The sequence below is a fragment of the Culex quinquefasciatus genome, chromosome 2 (assembly GCF_015732765.1).
Source record: "Culex quinquefasciatus strain JHB chromosome 2, VPISU_Cqui_1.0_pri_paternal, whole genome shotgun sequence".
Taxonomy (NCBI): Eukaryota; Metazoa; Arthropoda; class Insecta; order Diptera; family Culicidae; genus Culex; species Culex quinquefasciatus.
In genome coordinates this window covers 33238949-33266843 of record NC_051862.1, presented here as the reverse complement: position 1 = coordinate 33266843, position 27895 = coordinate 33238949, and the positions used below count along the sequence as shown (strand labels likewise).

The following is a 27895-nucleotide window of genomic DNA, read 5'->3' as shown; positions in this document are numbered from 1 at the left end:
TATTGGTCACATACACACACACATACACACACACATACACACACACATACACACAGACATTTGTTCAGTTTTCAATTCTGAGTCGATATGTATACATCAAGGTGGGTTTTCGAGCTGAAAATAAAAAGTTCAATTTTGGAGCAGGATTATAGCCTTACCTCAGTGAGGAAGGCAAAAAGGTGTAATTTTACCTCTGGAAACGTGTAATTTTACCACTTTTCTGGTGTAATGTCACTTTTTCAGTCTAAATTGAGGTAAAATTACATCATAAAAGAGGTAATATTCAACCTTCCAAAATTACAGCTTCCAAATTTACATTATTTTTTCTGTGCAGTTCTGTAAGAAATCGGCCATTTTTAGAATTTTTTTTTCGTATTTTTTCTATTTGCCCTCAATTTTTTAGGGGCCAAAGAAGCCATTATGCGTCATTATTTCGTCCATACAAGATTCCATTCAAATTTGACAGCGGTCCGTGCAAAAAACGGTATTTAAATATGGAAATTTCTCATGTATTTTTAATCTTCGTCAAAGTTGAATGTATAGCTAAGAGCAAATCTGGAAAAGTAGGTACACTCTAAACATTACCCATTACCAATTTATTTACTTCACTTTCCAACAAAATAAAAATGCGCATTTAAATTATTTTTGAAAACTTTATTTTTTATAGTCGTTAAAGACAACTTTTGAGCAAGGGCAAAAAATAGTTGGCAGTGTTGCAAAATTTTGAAAAAGTTATAGTTTTTGGGAAAAAAAAATGTTTCAAATTGTTTTAGCTTATTAGACCTCTGTTTCTATAAAAATATTAAAGTTTTTTGGAAAAATATTTTGTTTACTCCCAGATTTTTCAGGTCGATTTAGTAGGTTTTTTTTTCAGTCAACATAAAATTTGCAAAATATTTGCTTCGGCCTAGCAACAGAAGGAAAAATAAAACTCTAAGTGAAATGGTGCACTTTATCAGAATTTCTGTACAGTACCTTTTTAATTTAAAATTCAGTTTTGCATAAAGGAAAATAAACAACATATTATAGCTGTGTTTTTTTAGTTATTCATTTAACATGATTTTAAAAAAATGGCAACACTGCCAAATCATTTTTGCCCTTGCTAAGTAAAAGCTTAAAAGTTGTATATTTTAATCCTCGGAAACATCGATTCTCAACGAAAATTTAATTACCTCCGTTGAGAATCGCTGCTTTGAAACATGCCAAAAATTTAAATTTCCTAAAATATTGTTTTTTTTTTGGAAATCAAACATTTGAGCAATTCTCTACCAAAACCGGAAATGGATTTTATTTGTATTTTTTTATTTGGCTCAAACTTTGTGGGGGCCTTCCCTATGACCAAATAAGCTATTTTGCGTCATTGGTTCACCCATACAAGTCTCCATACAATTTTGGCTGCTGTCCATACAAAAATGGTATGTAAATATTCAAACAGCTGTAACTTTTGAGTGAATTTTCTGATCAATTTGGTGTCTTGGGCAAAGTTGTAGGTATTGGTGAGGACTATTGAGAAAAAAATAGGTACACGAAAAAAAAATTTGCAGATTTTTTATTCAACTTTTTTTTCACTAAACCTCAATTTCCCAAAATACGTATTTTTTGATTTTTGAGATTTTTTGATATGTTTTAGGGGACAAAAATCCGCAACTTTTGATCCATAGAGAAACATGGTCAGAAAATCTGCCGCCGAGTTATGAATTTTTGAAAAAATAGAGATTTTTTGTAAAAAATCGAAGTTTCATGCAAAAACTAGTTTGACATTATTTTTTAAAGCAAAATTGAATTTGCTATCGAAAAGTACTTTACAGATTTTTTGATAAAGGGCTCCGCTTTCAAGATATAGCCACCAACAGTTTGATTTTAGCGAAATATTTGCAGTTTTTCAATTTTTAAAAATAGTGATCATGAGTGACCGTTTCCAATTTTTTTTTCAGAAGTTCAGAAAATTTGCTATAAAATTGTCTAAGAGACATTGAAGATTGGACCTTGGGTTGCTGAGATAGAGCCGCTTTAAGAAAAAGAAACACGAAAATTGAAGTTTTCTTAATCTTACCAAAACAACCCACTATTTTCTAATGACAATTTCTCAGCAAATAATGGTCCGATTTTCAATTTTAATACATGAAAAATTAGTGAAATTTTCCGATCTTTTCGAAAAAAATATTTTGAATTTTTTTAAATCAAGACTAGCATTTTAAATTGGCGTAATATTCAATGTTTGGCCCTTTTAAAATGTTAGTCTTGATTTAAAAATTTTCAAAACATTTTTTTCGAAGAGATCGGAAAATTTTACGAATGTTTCATGTGATAACATTGAAAATCGGACCATCAGTTGCTGAGATATCGTTATTAGAAAATGGTGGGTTATTTTTGTGAGATTAAGACAACTTCAATTTTCGTGTTTCTTTTTCTTAAAGCGGCTCTATCTCAGCAACCCGAGGTCCAATCTTCAATGTCTCTTTGACAATTTTATAGCAAATTTTCTGAAATTCTCAACAAAAAACTATTTTTAGAAATGGTCACTTATGGTCACTATTTTTAAAAAACAAAAAATCTGTAATGTACTTTCGATTGCAAATTCAATTTTGCTTTAAAAAATAATGTCAAACTTAATTTTGCATGAAACTTCGATTTTTTCCAAAAATCACTGTTTTTTCAAAAATTCATAACTTGGCGGCAGATTTTTTTACCATGTTTTTCTATGGCTCAAAAGTTGCGGATTTTCGTCCCCTAAAACATATCCAAAAATCTCGAAAATCAAAAAATACGTACTTTGGGAAATTGAGTCTTAGTGAAAAAAAAGTTGATTAAGAAATCTGCAATTTTTTTCTGTGTTCCTATTTTTTTCTCAAAAGTCCTCAACAATACCTAAAACTTTGCCCAAGACACCGAATTGTGTGTGTGTGTGCAACCAACCAAACGGAGCCACGCGGCCGCTTCTTACAAATTGAGTTGTTTCCATGTATTTTAGATTTACATTTTATACATGCAAATAACTCGCATAGGCATTTGGAAAGTGTTAGCTCTGTCGAGCTTCGGTGACCCATTTCTACGCAGGCTAGCCGTGCGCGAGGTACCTCAGCTTGAACCGACAAGCCCCGCTCTAAAGAACGTTTGCATCAATCGGATTCAAACGTTATTTAGAACTTCCGAACCCTTGCCAAATGGACAAAAACCCAGCGCGTATTTAGTTGGTAGTAACAGTTTTCCTAATTTCATTCAAAGTTCACCAAGCCGTGATGGTGCAGTGGTTAGCATTTTTGCTTACCAATTCATAGAATGGGGGATCGAACCCCGCCTCGAGCGACTTTGATTTTTAGTTCATATTACGTATTTCAAGTATTTTTAAGTCTTAAACTTTTTCGTTGGGAGCAGATGGGCATCGAACCCAGGACCATTCGCTTACAAAGCGAACACCGTTACCAGTCAGCCACGGCCACTCCCATACTTTGCCCAAGACACCGAATTGATCCGAAAATTCACTCAAAAGTTACAGCTGTTTGAATATTTACATACCATTTTGGTATAGACTGCAGCCAAAATTGTATGGAGACTTGTATGGGTGAACCAATGACACAAAATAGCATATTTGGTCATAGGGAAGGCCCCCACAAAGTTGAGGCAGTATTTGTAAATATTGCTCTGTTTGTTCTAGAGGTCGTATAGAGGTGCTCCGATTTGGATGAAACTTTCAGCGTTTGTTTGTCCATGTATGAGATAGACACATGGCAAATATGAGCCCTCTACGACAAAGGGAATTGGGGTAAAACGGGCTTTGAAGTTTGAGGTCAAAAAAACATAAATAATCTTAAAATTGCTCGCATTTCCGTAAAACTTCATCAATTCCAACTCTCTTAGATGCATTCGAAAGGTCTTTTGAAGCACTTCAAAGATTTTTTTAAAACCTTAATATCTTTTTCCAACAGCCTCCAACACCCATACTCCCATAGGTCAAAAGATAGGCAATTTCATGGACTATAAGCCTACGGTATTAACTTTTTGGCCAATCGCAGTTTTTCTCATAGTTTTTCGATTTTTCTGCAACAAACAATTTACAACGTTAGTTTTTACCCTGCTGGCCTCCATAGCGGCACTTTTTGGTCTCAATTTTGTCATATTCGGAATCCTCGGAAAATTTCACGTAAGTTAGAAGTATTGGAATTGTAATGTTGATTTAAAAAATAATTAAATAAAACATTTTTGAAAAAAGAAATAGATTTTATTTACCCTATGACCAATACGTCAAATGCTGTATCAAGTAGACGAAAACCTGTTTTACCCCTAATCCAACAAATTGTTAAAAAATATTTTAATTCATTCTAAATGGCAATTTTTTCAATCAAATTTACAACTCCAATACTTCTAATTTACGTGAAATTGTCCGAGGATTCCGAATATGACAAAATTGAGACCAAAAAGTGCCGCTACGGAGGCCAGCATGGTAAAAACTAACGTTGTAAATTGTTTGTTGCAGAAAAATCGAAAAACTATGAGAAAAACTGCGATTGGCCAAACAGTTAAAACCGTAGACTTATAGTCCATGAAATTACCTATCTTTTGACCTATGGGAGTATGGGTGTTGGAGGCTGTTGGAAAAAGATATTAAGGTTTTAAAAAAATCTATTTTTGACAGTAATTTGCAAAAGCTAAGCGAAAATTTCAAACCAATCCTGGATGTCTATGGCACATTTTGAAGTGCTTCAAAAGACCTTTCGAATGCATCTAAGAGAGTTGGAATTGATGAAGTTTTACGGAAATGCGAGCAATTTTAAGATTATTTATGTTTTTTTGACCTCAAACTTCACCCGTTTTACCCCACTTCCCTTTGTCGTAGAGGGCTCATATTTGCCATGTGTCTATCTCATACATGGACAAACAAACGCTGAAAGTTTCATCCAAATCGGAGCACCTCGATACGACCTGTTACACATTGGTGAAAAACTCGCTCGTCAAATAAAAAAATACAAAAAATAAAAATGGTCGAAATCGGCCGATTTCGTAGAGAGTTGCTCAATTGATCTTTTCAAAATAATAAAGCATTTTAAAGTTAAAATGCTAATATACTTACAAAAAAAAACAGTTAGTTTAAGAACCCCTGACCACCCTTACCGAACTCTTATCACTGTGTAGTCCATGAGACGATCGAACCATCGCATCGTGCTTCGTTTCCGCAGTCGCACCCACACCTTCCAGCATATCAGAGCTCTGCTAGACTAGTGCTCCGTCTGTCCGTCTGTGAATGACCGACCTGGTCTAGTGCCTTCTAATTGAATTAACCTAACAGGTGTTTCTCCTCGTACACGCGGTTGCGTCATTCCATTTTGTTTGTGTTTGTCTTTCTGGGAATCCTGTCGATTTTGGCTGTGATTGAATAGTTAGTAGAGTTTGTCACTCGCTTTTAAATTTGATTTGTCTTTGTTTACTAATTATTCGGTCATTTTTCTTCTTCTTCCAGATGACGATTCCTTCTCATCAGAACGCGACGCCGCCCCGGCCGATGATCACGTAACCTCGTTCGTGTTCAACGCCCACCAATCGCTCAACCTAGCGGCCCAGCGGGACCGGCTGCCGATTCGGGCCTACCGCGACCAGATCCTGTACTGCCTCGAGCACTACCAGACGCTGGTGCTGGTCGGCGAAACCGGGTCCGGCAAGAGCACGCAGGTACCACAGGTGAGTTCTGGTAGATTAAGCTCCGTTTGATAAGCCTTTCTTAATCGCTTGGGATAATTCGGTAGCTGGCAACTCATATCGCCAATTCTCTTAAAGTTATTTGGTCAAGTGCCGTCGAAAAAACGCATTCAAATTTGTGTCAGCAAACAAGACTGACTAACGAGTCAAATATTTGCTCAAAAGCGATCGTATGATACTCGCTCCCCCCCCCTTAAAAAAGGCAAGACTTGAAAAATGGTCGAATTTTGTCATGGTGACGCAGCAGCACCGAGTTGCAAGCGTTGACTTATTTTTCGTTATCGGGGTCTGTGAATACACCTGGATTGCCCCCGCGAAGTCTGATAAAAAAAAGAAACAGATGGAGAACGTCAAGGGTCGCTTATCGACAGGTGATTTAAAGTCTTATCTATGGTAGCTAAGCCCGGGACGCTTAATTTAGTGTCTAGTTGAAGATTAGCGAGTGTGGCGCTTTGTTTGGCGGAATTTAACCGGAAAGGAATTGAAGCCGATCTGACTCAACAATTATTGGGTTGTTTTACTGGGGACTTTTTGTGTTATTTTAAGGTTTATAGTTGAATTGGTTTTTTTTTTGCCTTTCTCCCCTTACTGAGGACAGGCTATAAAATTCATGGCTGTGGAGTCGGATCATATTTCAAGCGACTCCGACTCCGACTCCGGCTTTCTGGGATTAGCCGACTCCAACTCTGACTCCGGCTTTTAGATCCAACCGACTCCGACTCCAACTTCGGTCCACCAACTCTAGCTGACTCCGACTCCGAGTCTACATATTTTTAAATATTTCAAAAGTTAGTTTACTATTATTTCGAAAACATTGATATTTAAAAACTCTTTAAGTGGAAAAAAACCGGAAAAAAGTTTCTTGTAAAACTAGTTTTAGATGTTATTGAAACAGAAATAAAAAAAACGCCAGTTTTGAAAGCATTTTCAGAAGAATAGTTTGCTAAGTAAATTTGGATTGATGAATCTAACCTCAAATTTTCATTAAATTGATTGAAAGCTCAAATATTAAATTGTTTTTTTAATGATCATTAAAAGAAAGCTATCCTTAATGATTGATTTAACATATAAATTCAATTTGCTCACTTTTAAGTTGACATTAAAGAAGCACAGTGACTATCATAGTCACCTTGTATTTTTAAATAACAATTTTAAACGCAACTATTTTTTAAAGCTCCATTGAAATTTTTAAGACGTACATGTACATCACGCCAAGGCTAAAGAAGTTTATTATTACAAATCAATGTATCTAAAAAAATCTTGGTGGTAAGAACGCTTAAGGGATCCTTTTCAAATATCCGTTACCTAAAAAATAGTTAACCTCGGAATTTTGGATTTATTTGATTTTTTATTTTTTTTATGTATTTAAAAGGAGGCGCGCGATACTTCTTGCATCTTTACCTAAAACGAAGCTTTATGAATGGTCGTGCGCCTCCATGAAAATATATGAAAAAACTTAGTATTGGATAAAAAACAAAAATCCACAGGATAAATATTTTCTAGGTCACGGATATTTTTTTATCTTGAAATCCTGTCCTATCCTGAAATCTTGAAATTTGTTCAACGATAATTTGCAACAATGTCAAAATAGTTTGCCTAAGGATCAACATTCTCAGACACTTTTAATTTTTTGTACAAAGTTATAAACAAAATGCGCATGTTGAGTTCCAAGTAATAGATTGTTATAATCGTTGAATATTTGTTGGAAGAGTTATCCTGTCAGTGATTTTTTTGTTTTCGATTTCCATAAATAGTGGTTTTTTTTTATATTTTTTGATGTACCTCGTAACTTTTTTCCTGAACATTGATTTACTTAAAACCACCAAAACATTCACTATCGGGGTATAAGATGACTGTGTTTGTGTACTTTTTTCAGAAAGAACTAGATTAAATTTGGTCAAATTTGAGTTTAAAGGTTACATAAATATTGGCAAAAGGATGCAGTCAAAAATCAATTAAATATTTCTGACTACAAACCCAATATTGTTTTTTTTAGCTATGATGATACTACATACTTGGGTAAGAGCTGATTAACAGGTTATCATTTAGTGATCTCTAAAAAAATAAAAATGGCAACGCAGCGCATGCAACTTGAAAAAAAAAATTAAAAATATAAGAAGTTTTGTAAATTAATCTGTTTTAAAGCAAATACTAAAAAATCAAAAATAAACATAATTTTTGTTGAATTTAAGATAACTCCGACTCCGACTCCAACTCCGGATAATCAGACTTCGACTCCGACTCCGACTCCAACTCCAGGCTTCCCAAAAAGACCCGACTCCACAGCCCTGATAAAATCATTCGCAAAATGAACTTCCTAATTCGACCTCGTAGATCACCGGGATCCGTGGTGTAGGGGTAAGCGTGGTTGCCTCTCACAATCCAAAGGTTGTCAGTACGAACAGAACGATTCCGATTTTTTTAATCAAGTGTAACCACGTTTCCAAATGTTGGTCCAGTTTTATTGTTTAACATTGAAAATCGAACCAATAGTTTTACGAAGTATTGCGAGTTGAAAAATGATGAGCATGAGCATGAGAGAACACCCATGGTTGTCTTTCTCCGTTGCTGAACAGGACCGTAATAACCTATCAGAACAACGGATCATACGCCCCAACGATCTGGTGATGTTTCTCTTATCAACAGCATGCATGAATGCGATGAAAAGATAAAACATCAAGATCATCAAAACTAGAACTGATGCAGATAGGTCACAGTCGTTGGCCACCAACGGCGCCCGCCATGTCAGTTTGTAGATCTCGAGGGAATGGGACGGGAATGTTAGTTAGCACAGGCTGCTACCAAGGGTGGTTGCGAGTTGAAAAATGATGGCTAATTAGACACTGTGAAAAACTCTTTTTTCATAAAATTTAAGCATTGATAGCCTGTACCTTCGTATCTAGAAGTCCGATCAACAAAGTCAAAAAAAGTAAAATTGTATGACTATTTCCCAGCTCTCGAAAACATTTTTTGCAGGAGTGCTTTTCCTTCATAATGCCACGGTGTGTTTTCTGGGCACAAAATAGGTAAACGGAAAAAAAATTGCTGATTTTTTTTATCAACTTTTTTTTTCACTAAAACTCAATTTCCCAAAATATGTATTTTTTTTATTTTCGAGATTTTTTGATTTGTTTTAGGGGACAAACATCCGCAACTTTTGAGCCATAGAGAAACATGGTCAAAAAATCTGCCGCCGAGTTATGATTTTTTGAAAAAAAACAGTGACTTTTGGAAAAAAAATCGAAGTTTTATGCAAAAACAAGTTTGACATTATTTTTTAATGCAAAATTGAATTTGCAATCGAAAAGTACTTTACGGATTTTTTTATAAAGGGCTCCGTTTTCAAGATATAGTCACCAAAAGTTTGATTTTAGCGAAATATTTGCAGTTTGTCAATTTTTAAAAATAGTGACCATAAGTGACCATTTCTAATTTTTGTTTTTGGAGAAGTTCAGAAAATTTGCTACGTGAAATTTTGCGATCTTTCCGAAACAAATGTTTTGAAAATTTTTAAATCTAGACTAACATTTTAAAAGGGCCAAACATTGAATATTACCCCCACTGAATATGCTAGTCTTGATTTAAAAATTTTCAAATATTTTTTTCGAAAATTTCACGAATGTTTCATGTATTAACATTGATAATCGGACCATTAGTTGCTGAGATATCGTCATTAGAAAATGGTGGGTTATTTTGGTGAGATTAAGAAAACTTCAATTTTCGTGTTTCTTTTTCTTAAAGCGGCTCTATCTCAGCAACCCGAGGTCCAATCTTTAATGTCTCTGGACAATTTTATAGCAAATTTTCTGAACTTTTAAAAAATATATTTTTAGAAACGGTCACTCATTTTTAAAAATTGAAAAACTGCAAATATTTCGCTAAAATCAAACTTTCGGTAGCTATATCTTGAAAACGAAGCCCTTTATCAAAAAAGCTGTAAAGTACTTTTCGATTGCAAATTCAATTTTGCATTAAAAAATAATGTCAAACTTGTTATTGCATGAAACTTCGATTTTTTATCCAAAAATCACATTTTTTTTCAAAAAATCATAACTCGGCGGCAGATTTTTTGACCATGTTTCTCTATGGCTCATAAGTTGCGGGTTTTTGTCCCCTAAAACATATCAAAAAATCTCAAAAATCAAAAAATATGTATTTTGGGAAATTGAGTTTTAGTGAAAAAAAAGTTTTTCATTTTTTTTCCGTGTACCTATTTTTTTCTCAAAAGTCCTCAACAATACCTACAACTTTGCCGAAGACACCAAATTGATCAGAAAATTCACTCAAAAGTTACAGCTGTTTGAATATTTACATACCATTTTTGTATGGACAGCAGACAAAATTGTATGGAGATTTGTATGGATGAACCAATGACGCAAAATAGCTTAGTTGGTCATAGGGAAGGCCCCCACAAAGTTTGAGTCAAATAAAAAAATACAAAAAAATAAAAATGGTCGAAATCGGCCGATTTCGTAGAGAGTTGCTCACCGGGAAAGTGAAAACAAAGTTTCAAAAGGCCAAATCGATACATTAACTTGTTTATTGGACCACAGACCATCATTTAATGGCATAAGCCATTTGAAATTTTAAAATTTTCCATTTTTTCTAAGCATATTTAGTGAAATTGTCGAAAAAAATTACTTTTTTCAAAAAAATGCCCAGGGAACGTGGTAAACGATTTTTCCGAAAGTTTTCATGTATGAAAGAGTTGTTTCTAACATGGTTTTCTATCATTTGAGAGCTGAGCACACTGATTTCCTCGACTTCGTGTTTTTTGGGACACGCTACCATAACATTGAAGTTGCTTGTATTAAAGAATTGTAAATTGATTTTTAAAGAAAGTTCGTTTCTATACTTTTCTTTTTAACTCTAAATCACATAAAAAAAAAACGAAGGACGATCGTTAATGCAAAGCTCCACAGCACAAGTAAAAAAACGAAAAGCAATGTTCCGTTCGTAAACACACGCCGACAGGGGGCTCGGGCAAGGATGGCGACGTGGTCCATTAAATATTGAAAAGGGGGCGTATGTGTGTGAGTGCTGGATCACAGAACGGAACATCAGGAATTTCCCGGTCCATTTCCTGCGCTTCCGCCCGTATAAAAGTGTGTTTGTGTCGGAAAATTCATTCTGAAGGATAGGGCGCACAAAGCAAACCCCACCACCCACTAGCCACTATCGGCCAGTCACTCGGCAGGGAAATGGATTTCAGGACCAGGCTATTAAAAGCTTTGAACAGTTTGTGGGCATGCCAGCATGAATTATTAATTTTTAGTTTGAGCTTTGGTTGGTCGGTCGGTCGATTGGTTGGGGCGATGTGTTATTCACTTTCGCTCAATTGCGCCGCGACAAACGGATTGTTGGACTTTTTCAAGCAAGGTTTTTTTTGCTTCATGAGAAAATGTAAAACAATTATGAATAGGAGCAAAAACGATATCAATTTATTCCTTTTTAAGAAACCGACCGTAATTCTTGTTTACTTGGTAAACCCCAAAAATCTATTTTCGTCCTGTCAAACAGTACAACAACAAAAAATCCTTTCCAAAGAACGGCGGTCGTTCATCGTCGATGAAAGCAAATAAACATGCCACTTATTTATGAGTCGTATGTGACTGCCGGCGGCGTCGCGACCAACGGACATACCCGCTCTTGTTGTTTACGATCCGCTTCCTATAAATACAATTATTTTCCTTTTTTTCGGTCAAAGTCTTTTTCCGTTCTATGTGGAACTGGCAGGCAAATAAACCGTCGACGGAAGTAGCGTTACGTGACACAAGGTTTGGCGTGCATGGTGATATACTGCTGGGAGGTTTGAAGGATTCGGGTTTTTGAACCGTTTTTTGGCATAAAAAATGTTTAATAGATGCGAATTTGTGAAAAAAAATATTTAGGCCGTTGCAAATATTTTTCAAAGTTTATGTCGCCCACCTTCAAAAATGGTTTGAAAAATCAAAGGAGATAAAACATATTTTTTTCAAAGAACATCAAAATTTCAATGGAAATAGAAGTCTAATCAAGAAGGGATTTTCTGATTGATTTGTTGTCTTCAGAAAAGTTGTTGGTTATGATTAGGACATTTGACAAATAATAGGTTCACAGACTAACAAATTCCTAGCTTTGTTAATTTACGTTAAAATCACAAATCAATTTTCCCAGGATACGCATTTTTTTATTTTCGATTTTTTCTATGTTTCAGACGAAAAAGGAACCTTTTGTGCTAATGTTAAGAATGGTGCAAAATTGGGAACCGGAGTTATGTTTTTTCTAATGATAATTTTTGGAAAATATTGAACCTATGGTCAATGACCATTTTTTAAAATTTTGCATGACCATTGGTCATGCAAAATTTTAAAAATAATTTTGTGATGCATGACAAATTTTCATTCGAAAATTACTTGATGAAGATACAAGCATTTTAAAGTAAACATGTTGTTAAGTTTTTTTGCAATTTAAAAATATTTCATGAAGAAAAAGCGTCCCAAATTGCTGCCGAAATTGGCTGCTGAGATAAAGACGTGTAGTTTGTACACACTTTGTAATGACACTTGTAAGAAACGCCAAAACACGCGACTTCCGAAAGATTAAGATTTAATTTTGTGAAAAATAAGTTTTTGTCTCCCAATCAGACCCCATATTTCGGATAACGATATCTCGGAAACTAAAGGATTGATTTTCAAGGTTAAAAAACAAATGATTTTTGATTTTTTTTGCGCTTTTTGTTTTGAATAATAACAAAATTCTAAATCCTGAGGTCTAACATCTATTAACAACAATAACAAGCGTTTTAGACCTTTTGAAATGTCACGCTAAATTTTAAAATTTTGAAATTATATTTATTGAAAAGAGCTGACAATTCTCAACATTTATACCATCCACAAGGCAATAACAATATACATTATTTGAGCGTTTGGTACGGTATGTCAACGCATCCATCCTTCCCTGTAGATTCTTTGAAATGTAATCCTTTCCGGAACCTTGCGATATTTTGTTTAAAAAAATCGGGAATCTTATAATTAATTTTCTATCTCTTGAATAACTTTGTATTTTGTTCAATTTTCACTTTAATTACACTCAATTTGTTTTGAAAATTACAGCAAATTTAAGGCTCTTTTCATAATTTGAATCTATTAATTTTGGTTTTGTTGAATAGAATGTTGAATCAATTGATTAAACAAGCTGAAATATATCATTAACTTTTTAACTATGTTCTACATGACGAAAATGACAAATATTACCTGTAATTAAAAAAGGTTGTATTTTTCAGTTTAAGGAGCGTTCTTTTATTACGTAACGCAAAAATTTGTTTTTTTTTTTAAATAAATTTGCTGTTGAATTACTATTTTTACCTAAATTTTCAACAGTTTATTTTATTTATTTGGAAATAATGTTGATGAGATATTCCTACTATTTCTGGAAAGTCTAGATTTTGAAAATGGGATTTGAGTGGCCACACTGTATCAGAAATTCTGTATATAGGGAAAGAATTTTCTGATCGACTTGGTGTATTCAGCAAAATTCCAAGTAATAAAAAAGTATCTTAACTCTTTAGAAAAATACAATTCTTTATTCATTTTGTTATCCTTTTTAAAGCTAAAGTCTCAAACATTTGTACAATTTCAAAATCGAGATCAACATGTCAAAAGCGCCAAAAATTCACGACAACTCGTTGAATTGTTGAGCCAGATCTTAAAATTTTCCGAATTTTTTTTTTTTCGGGCGATGACAAAATAACACCAATTATTTATATTTTGACAATGAAAATCGGAAAAAAAGTTTCTGAGTTATCGGCAATTGAAAACGTGTTCTGGTAGGGCGATACATAAAAACATTTTTTTTTTGTTGGTTTATATTTCATTGCCTGTTTCTCTGTTTTTTTTTTTTTTTGATCAATGTTTTGATGATTTTTTCTCAAAATCGTATAAAAGCAACTCGGAAACGTTGCATTTTTATTAAATAAATATGTTAAGACAATTTCAAATTCGGGTTTTAGGGTCATTATTATTATTTTTTTTTTTTGTAATTAAGGCCATTGAACATATTTTTCAACCCGGGCAGACGGTAATAACAAAATTCTGTTAAAATAACAGAAAATGTTATAGAATCTTCTTGAAAAATCAATTTTTGCATAAGAGTTTAATAACAGTTAATATTATAATAACAAAATTTGTTATTGGTCTGATATTGTTTAAAAGCCAAAACAACTTTGGAATAACATTTTTGTTATGGAAGAATACCGCCAACTGTTATTGGGATGATCGGATTAGTTGTCAAAATAACAAAAAATAATAACACAGATTTGTACGAAGAATAAATAAAAATGTTATTAGTCTGTTATTACAATAACAATCCAATAACAAAAAAATCATAACGACGGATATCAAATCTTGTTATAAATAACATAAAATGTTATTGGCCTAGTATTTTCAAATATCAAAAAATGTTATTCCAAAGTTATTTCCGTCTGCTCGGGAAGTTTTATCTCGTCGAAATTAGGGCGCCCAATTTCCCGGGTTTTGAATTTCCCGGGAAACGGGAAAATCTTTTTTGAATCCCGGAAATTCCCGGGATCCCGGGAAATTTTTGAAACTTATTTTCGTATAGTACATTTCCTGTATATTCTTTATGTGACATGACCACAAATGCTTTCAAAAATTTCTATAAAAAAAAACAAGAAATAAAATAAAATGATACCAGTTAATGTAAAATGTTTGATAAGTTCAGAATCTCATGTTTTACTATCACCAACTGGTGAAAATTGTGACTTCAGTCTGATATGTACAGGAGATTTTAGAGCAATAAATTTGGAAATCGGGGTTTTAATTGTTTTGGCAAATTGGCTTAACCCTTTCAGGCCATACACTCAAACCCCGATGGTTTGACACCAACTGTTGTCAAACGAACGGGGTCACTTTTTAGTTTGACACCCCTTTTACACGGAGTTCACACACACTAACAAACGTTTGTTTTGATAGTGTGCGTGAGCGCCGTGTAAAAAGTGACAGTTCGACACTTTTTAGTTTGACTTTGACCAACCAGCGGGGTACAAACTAAAAAATTGTCAAACGAAAAAGTGACCAACCAACGGGGGTTGAGTGTATATTGAAATTTCCAAAACTAGCCTATAATTTTCGTAAGGTCAAAAGAATCATTATCCCATCATGATTTTTTTTTTTTGAAAATTCAGGCCTGAAAGGATTAAACAGCTGTTCTAAATCATTACTTTTGTCCTGATTTGCTCCTGTGTTTGATGAAAAATAATTAAATATGATATTTTTTCAAGTTTAAATTTAAAAATATACTTAAATATAATACCAAGTCTTTTTTTTAAATGTATAAAATTGAAAAAGAAAATATTTAAAGCGCTGGGCATTTTGCGGATCCGTAAACTCAAATTTTATCAATTCTCCCTAATAAGATAAATTAATGCTGATATATGCCAAATACAAATTTCAATGCTTCAAAATTCTTATCGATTACTAAATATGTTCATTTATTTCCACATCCAAATCTGAATTTCAAGACCATTTTTTTCAATTCCGGAAATTCCCGGGCAAGATACAAAATATCCCGGTATTCGGGAATTCCCGGTTTTGGAAAAAATCCCGGGAATTTTGAGCTGGGAATTCCCGGGATGGACGCTCTAGTCGAACCATTTTGCCAAAAATAAATATGTTTTATTCTTCAAAAATGTTCCAAAACAAAGAAGTAAAAAAACAGCAAACATCAAAATTTTTGTTGTTTATATGTTTTTAGTATGTAAAAGTCACAAATTTAAATTTATGCCAAACATTTTATATCAAACGATGGACTTTTCCCACCGTGACGCCGCGTGTATCGTGACAAGGCAGCGGCGGCGGTGGCACCGACTCTATCTGTTAGCTCCACTGTTATTCGTGCCATTTGAAGTTGTTCAGTTCAGTGGAACGAGTTGTTGGGTGTAGTAAGGATACCATTGCCAGCGTGGACCATAAAAAGGGCCATGTTTGTTTGATTTGGAATCACTCGAAATAAGGTGGAACGCGGGGTTTTAGGAGGGGTGGCTGTTCTAAAAATAGAACTACGCCACGGAGAAAAGGATTCTTTCCTCGATGAATAATAGAGCTGGGTGGTTTGGGGTGGTGAGTGTTCAACAGTCTTGAATAGGTGATTGGGGCTTCAAGTTTTATGCATACCAGGTCGAAGAAATGAAAGCTTCATTATTCATGGTGGTTTTGATTTGGTTGAAGAAATTTGAGATCTGTGAATATGGAAAATTAAAAAAAAAATGCTTATTACACACATGAAATCATTTGCAAGGACACCTGTTAAGCTAACCCCCACAACGTTATCCCCTAAACAACCTTCCCAACCCTGCAATCCAAACATCAGACTGACGGTGGTTCTTTTTTCTCTTTCTCGTTCTCAATTCCATTTCAGACTGTGGCCCCAGTGGCGGTAGCAGCAGTGTGAAAGTTTTCCCGCGGAACGCGTTTCCACCTCAATCGAGCCTTGTTGTTGTTTTAAGAAAGAAAGAAAAAAGAATCTACCTGACCGTCATCCCAACCCTCCTTCTTCAAAATGGTCGGTCCCAGCTCACAGATCAGCAAACTGCTGCTGACGCTGCTGTTCCTCCTGATCATCTTCTTCATCTGGATGGACGTGAATCTGTACATCCGCATCCAGGACTACCCGATCCGCGATCGCGAGATCCGCCTGCTGAACGGTAGCACCGTGCTGAGACCAACGATGGGCGTTACGAGCAGCAGCGCGGTGACCTCGGCCGTTCCCCACCGCCAACCGCAGGAAGCGGCCCGGTACGAGGACGTGGCGTGGGTCTCGTGCGATCTGAACCCGCTGTGCGACGTCACGGTGAAGGCGATGATGTTGGACCACACGAACCACTACCTGTTTGCGCCGATGGCAACGCTGCTGGACAATTTGGCTGGGTTCTCCAAGGGGGAGCTCATTACGCCGAACATGATTTCGTTCTTCCACGTGTTTGTGGCGGTTGCTTCGGGGCGGATGGTCGCGTCGGATTCGCTGGGCTATCGCCGGATCGGGGTGGTGCTGTTTCAGTTCCGGACGTTCTTGGACGATTTGGACGGGCACGTGGCACGGGCGAAGAAGCACATCCGCGGCGAGCGGTCGGACATTGGATCCGCTGGATATTACATCGATGGGATCTGTGACGCGTTGGGCTGCATCGCCCTCATGATCGGAGTGTTTGTGTTCCTGAAGAACAACCCGCCGCGTCGTGGCTACACCCAGCTCCAGTCCATCATCCCGGTGTCCGAGTCGAAGAACTGCTCCGAGTCGGGCGTCATCTACAAGGTCAAAGTCACCACGAAGAAGGTCGCCCGCAAGGTGCTCTGCTACAGCGGCATCCTCGTGCTCAGCTCGACCGGCTGGAACCGTTACATCGCCATCTACCAGGACATGCTCGAGCGGGAGGACGTCACGCCGACCCAGTTCCTGCACCAGGAGCAGGCCTTCCGCTCGACCTGGTTCTTCGTCATCTGCTGGCTGTGGCGAATCGCGAACGTGCACGCCCTGCTGCACTTCCTCCTTCTGAGTGTCTTCTGTGATAAACTGTGGGAGTACCTGCGGATGATTCAGTACGCCGGCTTCGTGGCGCTGCTCGCCATCATCAGTGTGGCCGAGATGCACCTGCTCGGGGCGCAGAACTACATCTACAAATCGCTGACTGGTAACAATACATCGTTGTGATTACATTAAGGCAAGTTTTAGGACGACCCCCCGCGGGTCTCGCCACTGCTTAGGGTGGTGGGTCCCAAAGCGTCGTTAGCAGCTATCGTTTTCTAATGTCTCCACTTTGGTGGGGGGATTACCACGTGAGACAGATTTTGCGACATTGCTCCAAAGATTGACTTTTCTACAGCGATACAGAGACTACGGAATTAGAGTTTTAGTGATTGTTAAAATTTGAATTTCAACTTTTTGATAATACGACAGTTTGCAGTTTGGTTCTAAAAACATAGAATATGCAAAATAAAAATGTTAAACTAAAATTATTTATCAATTGCACTTTTTATTTATCTCTTCAGTTCATGTATACTGCAAACTGCACTTCTTCAACATTCACAAAAAAAATTGGCTGAATTTCAATAGCATTTTTTATGGAGTTGTGAACACAATACCGAAATTTCAGTAAATGACATTGACTACAGTATGGAGAATTTGACAAGTAAGATTTCTATTGGACTTGAAAACCTTCAATATTGGTGGGTGAAAATTTGTGGACTATCCAAGTACAGCAAGTTCAGAAGCGTTCCTTTAAAAAGGGTGTTTATTTGAATGACAGTTTATGTCGAATTATGATATTTTATATTATGCTTAGTGATTTTTCACGCTCGAAAATTGCAAATTACACGGGGACCTCATCTGACAAAACACCAAATTTCACGCAAATTTCGCGGAACGTGAAAAATGTTAAAATAACTCTGAAAATCTTTTCTTTGAATCGCAGAAACTACTTTTCATGCTTCATTATATGTTATTCTTCAATCAACAATAAATCTTTCATAAATTTGAACTCGACACAAAAAAAATTTTCCTTATTTTCAAAAAACTTCAACCTAGTTTATGGATGGGCTCTAAATATATTTTGAAATAAAATATAGGGCATGCGTATTCTCATTTATTGAACTGCTTTTTTTTATATTCGACTTATACAGTTAAAAAGTTTTCAATGATTTGCTTCATTTTATTGAATTTCAAATCAAAGCAAGATTTAACAATCTTGTGTGTGTGTGTGTGTGTGTGTGTGTGTGTGTGTGTGTGTGTGTGTGTGTGTGTGTGTGTGTGTGTGTGTATGTGTGTGTGTGTGTGGTCCAATCCAATACCCGCTGGCCGGCAGCGAAATTATGGGAAAGTATAGTTTGTATCAGACTTGGGTTGAGCTGATACAGTTTATCTCAGTCCCGGGTATTAGGTGGTTACAGCCCTCGCGCTGCTTCCAATGACCCATTTCAGAATGGCAGAGATCCTAGCGGCCCAATTCCGAGGTCATTGGGCATTGTCTGGCCCCGCCTAAACAAAGTACAAGAACCAGACGGGTCCTCGACCTATCTTTAAACTTCCAATCCCATCAGGCAAAACAGGGATCAGCGCGTATTCAATGATTGTTGAAAAGTAGGCAAAATGTGAAAATTTCAGTTTGGATAGATCTCACCAAGTTTCTGATTTCTGGTAGTCCTAAGCACCCGGGAGTTGTCCCATATTTAGGCCGCTTGAGCGCTGCTTGATGACACTTCCGAAAATATTCCTTGGCAAACTGTTTTTATTTCTTTCGCACTATTTGATTTTTTAACTAGTTGAATACCACCCTTAGAACGAGCTAGCCCACATCACACTAATACTACTGCAAGAGCGAAGCCGCCGCGATGAACTGTCAAACCCTTGACCAAGTGGCGTAGAAAACAAAAATCGCGAAAAAACTGTCCAAATTCCCAAAATTGTAAGAAATCTTCACTTTCCACATGAAATCTACACATTGTATAATCTTTTCACTACTTTTCACGCGATTTACTATAAAAACTACCGACTAAATAATTCAAATTCCGCGAACCGCACACCGCCAGCCTCTGCTCTCGATGGCAGGGCTGCCAACCTCAAAGCAAGATTTAACAATCTTGTCCAGCAAAAATGAGTGAAATAATGATTTTTTTTGCGATATTTAGCAAATTAACATGTTTTTAAAGGTTTTTATCTCTCTTTTCAAAATTTAAATTTTAAATTAAAAGTAAAAAATATTGTGATTTGTAATGAAATCAAAATTTTTATACAAAATGAAAACAAAACAAGTAGTTTTTTAACTGTCACGGGAATTGTCCACCCACGTCCACCCAAATAATCAAATATCGTTAAAACTAAACAGGACTCAAAAAAAATCTGTAAAGTTTTTAAAAGTTGATTTAAAAGCTTTCATTTTATTTTGAATAAAACAAATCATGATTTATAAATTTCTTTTGAAACTATACCTTTCAAATGAAAAAAAAAAACAGTAAAATTGTTATTGAGCAGTTCTCTCAGATCTCGGTCATTCGATGTTTTTGTATTTTTTAATCCGACTGAAACTTTTTTGGTGCCTTCGGTATGCTCAAAGAAGCCATTTTGCATCATTAGTTTGTTCATATAATTTTCCATACAAATTTGGCAGCTGTCCATACAAAAATGATGTATGGAAATTCAAAACTCTGTATCTTTTGAAGGAATTCTTTGATCGATTTGGTGTCTTCGATAAAATTGTAGTTATGGATATGGACTACACTGAAAAAAATGATACACGGTAAAAAAAATTGGCGATTTTTTATTTAACTTTTTGTCTCTAAAACTTGATTTGCAAAAAACAGCACCAAAATAGTTCAGCAATGGTTGAGTGAAATCTCTCCACTGTACCATTTCTCTCACTATGATTAGCTGGAACACATAGTGAATATCAGTTCCGAGGTTTTGTAACAAACTTCGCATTTCTATGGACTTTAGAGCTGGCTCATTGTCACATATTAACAATTTAGGTGCACCGTGAACTTGAAAATTTTTTAGTAGTCCTTTTCTTAAATCGGTAATAGTTCGTGATTTAATTGGTGTAAGTATTCCAAATCTGGAAAACTTGTCAATAGCCGAAAGAAAGATAGTTGGTTTGGAAATGAAAATGTCGATATGAAGTATGTCGAAAGGTCTTTTTGAATTCGGAGTGGTTCCGAATTTAACTTTATATGGATGCCGATCGTACTTGTTTTTGTTACATCCCACATTAACTCAGTGCGGACGTTACGCATCGGCGGCCGTTACTGATCGTGTGGTCCGCCCTAGAACCGCCCTGGCGGACCTAGGGCGGGCCGCCTGGGCGGTTGAAATTTGACATTTGAAATTTTTCAATTTCGTCCGCCCTCCATCCGCCTTGGCGTGCCATGGGCGCATCGCCTGGGCGGTTCAAACTTATCGCTGAAATGTTTCAATATCGTTCGCCCCCCAATCGCCGCGGCGAGCCAAAGGCTGATTGCCGTGGCGGTTTGCATCTGAAGGAATTTATTTCGAATTTGACATTTCAGTCAGTTTTCAACGAGCTTCGGTGGGTGTTGTTATTTAATCGGCGGCTGATGATTTTCGTTGTTAAGTTTGTGTTGGGAGAAGTGTTGTGTTGTTTAGATTGTTAACTTATGTAAACAAACAGTTGAAAGTGCGTTTGAAATAGTGATTGAAGGTTGTTTTGCAAGAATAATCGTTATTGTTGGTGTAATTTATGTGACACCCCTTATAAATATTGTTGGCAGATGTGCAATCATTTGGAATACTTAGAATTTGATATGTTTCATTGTTGTTATGATTTGATTTATTCGTTTTTGTATGTTTGTATGGAAATTTTGTGTACATTTTGGTAAAAAGTATATCTTTCCCAAGGAAACCTCTTGAAGAGTATCGAGGTGGCATTTACAAAGCGGATTTTGTGCCAATGTTTACTCAATTAATGTTAATGTTTCTTTGTGTGAATGTTAACACTCCAAAGGTTGCGGGTTCAGTGCCAGCAGTGGAGGCAATTAGTGGTGCAGAAGCGATTTTTGTCTTTCTTTTGTTTGACATTTTTTAGGTGTGCATGATGCAGGACGTGGGTAGGAAGTAATTTCAATTATTTTCAATTATCAGTTCAGCGGCAACAATATCATTTAAAATTGTGTTTAATTTTTTTTCAGCTTCCTGGATCATTTATAAATGAACTGCTTATATGTATTTATCTATTCTTCATTTGATTTATTTTAATGTTTATATCATTCCTATTCCTTGTCCTTTTTCTACCATTCCTCCATGCCATATATGATTAAATTTCATGAACTAACGACAGTTACTGAAATAGCAATGGAACCGTCTGAAGAATTTTTCTTTAAAATATATTTATCTTTCTTCCAGCTTCCGGGAATCTTCTTCAATTTTAATGCCTACATTTATCTATTCACTAGATGATTTATTTAAATGTTTATATCCTTCCTTATCCTATTCCTTTTCTTTCAGCAATGGAACCATCTGGAGCATGTGTCTTTTTAATTATAGTTGTTTGTTTTGCAGCTTCCCGGAATCATCTTTAAAATTACTGCTTATTTGTATTTATCTTTTCACTGTAAGATTTATTTTTATATTCATATCTACCATTCCCCCATACAATATATGATCAAATTGAATGACAAGAAAGAACATGGGGTGTAATCTACTAGGATACTTTCTTCGGATTAGCTGCGCTTGTGTTTGATTATATTAGAGTATGAATTGTTAACATTCAATACGTTGCATGTTTATATGTAAGTACCAATAATACATGAACATTTTAAATAATTAAGTTTTTAAGAATTATTTAAAGAATTATTTTTATTTGCAGGAAATGGAAAATCTTCGCAACAAGTTTGCTTATCAATATATTATTTTGTTTCTTTATTTTTTTTTCATCATTTCACCTCAGTGAACTAACAACGCACGTAAGATGTATTGAGAACAAAATTATTTTGAAAATTATGTTTTTTTCATATTTTTGTTTTATTTCTAAATTTCAGCACACAAAATCTACCAAGATCTGCATTTCTTGTATATAAGGCACTTTGTGTTTTTTTTTCAGTTTTAGATGAACTTGAAAAACACTATCAGAATCCTGAAGGAACCTGAACGGGTATTCTGCTTGGGCGGATGAAATATGTGGGTAATTCTCCGCCAACTCACACAGCAGTTGCCCCGACCCCTCTTCGATTTGCGTGAAACTTTGTCCTTAGGGGTAACTTTTGTCCCTGATCACGAATCCAAGGTCCGTTTTTTGATATCTCGTGACGGAGGGGCGGTACGACCCTTCCATTTTGAACATGCGAAAGAGGTGTTTTTCAATAATTTGCAGCCTGAAACGGTGATGAGATAGAAATTTGGTGTCAAAGGGACTTTTATGTAAAATTAGACGCCCGATTTGATGGCGTACTCAGAATTCGAAAAACGTATTTTCATCGAAAAACACTAAAAGTTTTAAAATTCTCCCATTTTCCGTTACTCGACTGTAAAATTTTTGGAACATTTCATTTTATGGGAAATTTAATGTACTTTTCGAATCTACATTGACCCAGAAGGGTCATTTTTCATTAGAACAAAATTTTTCATTTTAAAATTTCGTGTTTTTCTAACTTTGCAGGGTTATTTTTTAGAGTGTAACAATGTTATACAAAGTTGTAGAGCAGACAATTACAAAAATTTGATATATAGACATAAGGGGTTTCCTATAAACATCACGAGTTATCGCGATTTTACGAAAAAAAGTTTTGAAAAAGTTGGTCGTCATCGATCATGGCCGTTCATGGTCACCGGCGACAGACACGGACGACGAAACAAAGAGAAACGCAAAAAGTAACTTTTTCAAAACTTTTTTTCGTAAAATCGCGATAACTCGTGATGTTTATAAGGAAACCCCTTATGTTTATATATTAACATTTTTGTAATTGTCTGCTCTACAACTTTGTAGAACATTGTTACACTCTAAAAAATAACCCTGCAAAGTTAGAAAAAACACGAAATTTTAAAATGAAAATTTTTGTTCTAAATGAAAAAATGACCCTTCTGGGTCAATGTAGATTCGAAAAGTACATTAAATTTCCCATAAAATGACATGTTCCAAAATTTTTTACAGTCGAGTAACGAAAAATGGGAGAATTTTTATAACTTTTTTAGTGTTTTTTTCGATGAAAAATAGGTTTTTTTGGAATTCTGAGTACGCCATCAAATCGGGCGTCTAATTTTACATAAAAGTCCCTTTGACACCAAATTTCTATCTCATCACCGTTTCAGGCTGCAAATTATTGAAAAACACCTCTTTTTTTCGCATGTTCAAAAATGGAATGGAATTTTGGGCGGATGAACTTTATATAGGGGGCGGATCGGGAGCGACCCGCTGGCGAACCAACCTATAGGGGCGGCCGAACCGTATATGAGAGGCGTATCAAGGGCGAGCCAAGGCGGTTGGGGCTTTTTGGGCGGATGAATTTTATATGGGGGGCGTATCAAGGGCGACCCGCTGGCGGACCAACCTACAGGGGCGGCTGAACCGTATATGAGAGGCGTATCAAGGGCGAGCCAAGGCGGTTGGGGCTTTTTGGGCGGATGAATTTTATATGGGGGGCGTATCAAGGGCGACCCGCTGGCGGACCAACCTACAGGGGCGGCTGTACCGTATATGAAAGGCGCATCAAGGGCGAGCCAAGGCGGTTGGGGCTTTTTGGGCGGATGAACTTTATATAGGGGGCGGATCGGGGGCGACCCGCTGGCGGATCGGGGGCGACCCGCTGGCGGATCATCTTACAGGGGCGGACGAACCGTATATGAAAGGCGGGTCGAGGGCGAGCCACGGCGGTTGGGGCTTTTTAGGCGGATGAACTTTCTATGGGAGGCGTATCGAGGGCGACCCGCTGGCGGACCATCCTATAGGGGCGGTTGAACCATACAAAACGGCGTATGTGGGGCGGATGAACGGCGGGTGAAACATTTCAAGGCAAACCTGGGCGACCCCGGGGCGAGTCGCTGGCGGACCAACGTCACGATAAAAAAACTGATCGTGCGCCAAATTGTTGCAAATTTTATCCGCCAGCGGGTCGCCCGTGGTCCGCCAAATCAATCGCTGGCGGATCGCCAGAGCGGTTTGGCGGTTCGCCAGCGGACCGCCGGCGGGCTGCCCAGTCAATGTGGGATGTATCGCAAAGTTTGATATACTGTCGAATCATAAATTTCATTCGAGGAAAATAATATTCTGATGAAATTTTCTTTTGGTTTTCTCAAATGCCACGATGTGCAACCTCATGTTCTTGTTCTTTTTTCAGTTTTTTTTCTTCTGGAGTTTTTAGGTCGATCAATAGTTTTTATGTAATAAAGATTTTAAAATTTTTACAGCTGTTAAAGTAATTTTTGTACACAACTTGTAGTGTGTTCATTATTCTTTCTGGACAACAAATTTGTTCGTTTTATGTCCATATATTCTTTGAAAATATTTATAAGTTGTGGAACTCCAAAAATTGTTTTTGTAATTGTTCTTCTAAATATTCTTGGGAAAATTTCTTCATGTACATTGTCTTCATTTGTTCCAATTTTCAACATAATTTCTGGAGTTTTTTTTTTTAAAAAGGTCCAATAAACCAAATTTCCAGTTTTTGTTTTTTGGGTGTTTTTGAAACCGCCTTGAGTCAGGGGTATTAAAAAACACCCAAAAAGCAAAAACTGAAAATTTGGTTTATTGGACCTTTTAAAAAAAAAACTCCAGATTTGATTTGCAAAATAATTCAATGACTTTTCGGTACATTTGATGACTTCAGAATCGTCAGTGTCTGCTGAATGAGCACTGATTTCATCTGATACTTCACCTAAATTTGTTTCTGGATTTAAACGTGATAAACCGTCTGCCACCACGTTTTGTTTTCCTGGGCGATAACGAGGATCTATTTCAAACTCGCTTAACGCCAAGCGCCAGTGAACCAATCTATTGTTAGGGCCTTTTAAATTTAAACCGTAGGTCAAAGGTTTATGATCCGTATACAGAATAAATTTTTGACCGAATAAGTAGGGTCTAAAATATTTACATGCCCATACGACTGCAAGCAGTTCTTTTTCTATTGTAGAATAATTTTCTTCAGATTTATTAAGGGTTCTTGAAAACAGCGCCAATAGCAAAATTCGAAGCATCTGTTGTCAAGATAAATTGTTTTGAGAAGTCCGGGAACTGCAAAATGTCGCTTCCGTCTAATATTTGCTTGCATATATTAAATGCACTTATGAATTCATTGGTATGCTTAATACCTACGTCTTTTCTCAATGAATTGGGAAGGGGTTTTGGTATCTTAGCGAAATCCTTAACAAATTTTCTATAATACCCTAAAATTCCAAGAAATCCCCTAAGTTCTTTCTCGTTCTTAGGTATTGGCCAATCTTTAATAGTTTTTTTTTCTGGGTTTGGTTTAACCCCTTCAGAAGTAACAATGTGACCTAAAACATCTTTCTTCAGAAATTCACTTTTATCTGTCTGTATTTTTTAATTTTATGCTCTCAAGGCATTAAACACTTTTTTCAAATTCAAACAGTTTTTTTAAGGCTTGTACTGATTATAATGATGTCGTCCATATAGACGAGCGAGACAATTTTTCCCAATTAATCCAGCAAGGACACCATTCATGTATCTTTGAAAGGTTGCTGGAGCGTTTTTAAGTCCAAATGGCATGCAAACGTATTCGTAGTGCCCTTCTTCTGTAGAGAAAGCTGTTTTACAGATATCTTTTGAGTCCATCTTAATTTGATGGAATCCAGCTGCCAAATCTAATGTGGTGAAGTAATGACATCTGCCCAGTTTATCCAGAATATCATTTATGTTTGGAATGGGAAGCTTGTCATCAATAGTTTTAGCCTTCTATAGTCGACAACAAGTCGCCACCTTTTCTCGCCAGAAGCATCAATCTTTTTCGGGACTATTATCCAGATTGGAGAAGTCCACGGAAAAAAAAAATAGATATCTATAATTTTTTTTGATGCACTGGTATGTCATCTTTTGTTCTAATTTTGTGTTCCACCCCAAGAAGTGGAGAGAGCTTCTTCTTTTAAATGAAAAACATCCTGATTTTCATTCAAAGTTTTCATAAGCTTCTCTTTTTCCTCAACGTTGAGATGTGATAATCTTAAACTATCGATCAATTTATGAAATCTCGATATGTGTCGAGTTGATGAATTGAGTTGTAAGTGAGTATTAATTTCGTTTCGTTGAATAAGTTTACACTTGTTGACTTTGTTTTTAATTGGGTATTGAACTGTTAGCATTTGGTTAAAGTTTGATTCGTTCCTTAGGGCCATGATTGCCTCTTTGTTTGACATCCAGGGATAAAAAAAAGTTTTGGGGCAATTTCTTCTTCTTGAAAATAAAATTCTCCATCAAACTCACACGGAATTTCCACGTTTTGAATTGTTTGGGCAGTAATTTCAGCTTTTATAAATTCTGGAAATTTTTTATTCATTTTTATGTTGCTGTTCAATATTTTTAGATAATTATGTTTTGTGTCAATTTCCGCTTCTAGATCATGTAAGGTTTCATAACCTATAAGCAAGGGTCCTGATTGTCGGTTCAATGAACAGAAACCACTCACTCATCGCCGATCCAATCGTCACCTATTCTAACCCGCTAGCATTCATGAGCGAATGATACTCGCAAGCAGCCAGCGAGTGGCCCGAACTGTTCACTCAGCGAACAAATAGATCGTGAAAATTTTTGTCTACTCCGTCGCTCGACGACACTCACACACTACCATGCTCAGCGAAGAGCCATTCTCACAAAATGCCAGCGCGGCAGTCTTTTTGTCTTCACGCCCTCAGTTTGCCATCAATTTGATTTTTTCGTGGTGGAAGTTGCTTTGAATGGTGTCTAAAATGTTATGAAATCAAAATAAATGTACAATTTAATTGATAACATTGAGTGATCGATTACGTTCGGCCTTCCTGAGCCGTTCGGCCTGCCTGAGCCGTTCGGAGACTGAGCCGATCAGAGAGAGAGAAGGAGAGTAGAAGAAAGAGTGTTCGGGAGCGAATGGTGTGAAAGTGACAAACAGTAGGAATTCATCAGGGCAGTATCGCGTCGCCTGCTATTTGTGCTCGCGAATGAAGTGGTTGATTTTGAGCAATCAGGACCCTTGCCTACAAGACCGTCAAAGTACTCGTGAAAATCGAAAATGAAAAAATCGAATTTTTTCTCACTTATTTCTGGAAAAGGGTTAAATTTTACAAATTGATCAATTATATGGTTTCCAGAAATATTTGAAATAATTTTTGGTTTTGATAATTTCAATCCATGTTTCATTATTTTAGGACTTACGTAATTTTTATTAGATCCTGTATCGATAAGAAATTTTTTTTTTGAGATGGAGGGGTTTTTCTGTTATACACATTTTTCTTATTTGAACTTAAGGAGATTGCTCCAGGACAATAGTTCTGGCAGCCTGAACTGCGCTTTTTTGGAATTTCTTCTTGATATGTTTCATGATGGCTAGCACTAGCTGCAAAGCCACTATTATTAGTATTATTGTTATCTTCACGCCAGACTGCTCTAGCGCCTCCGTGTGGACCTCCTGATTTTCTATTACGGTGACCTGCTGGTCACCTATTTGTTTGACTTGCTCCTCTTTGCTCTGGTCGTGTCCCATGATGATCTCTGGATGCTGTC

General features: G+C 36.4%; 2 protein-coding genes across 9 annotated transcripts in view; both read left to right on the top strand.

The window, feature by feature from the left end:
• The window catches only part of LOC6051246 (probable ATP-dependent RNA helicase DHX35), a 52795-nt gene that overhangs the window by 13500 nt on the left and 11400 nt on the right, over nucleotides 1-27895 (top strand). For all 8 annotated transcript variants that reach the window (XM_038258087.1, XM_038258088.1, XM_038258094.1 and 5 more), the window contains exon 3: nucleotides 5456-5673. In XM_038258087.1, the coding sequence (XP_038114015.1) occupies nucleotides 5456-5673 (218 nt within the window). The remainder of the gene's footprint in view (nucleotides 1-5455; nucleotides 5674-27895) is intronic.
• On the top strand, nucleotides 16116-18084 carry LOC6051240 (ceramide phosphoethanolamine synthase). Its single transcript, XM_001867679.2, has one exon. It carries the CDS (start codon nucleotides 16249-16251, stop codon nucleotides 17395-17397), a length of 1149 nt encoding a protein of 382 aa, XP_001867714.1. The 5' UTR covers nucleotides 16116-16248; the 3' UTR covers nucleotides 17398-18084.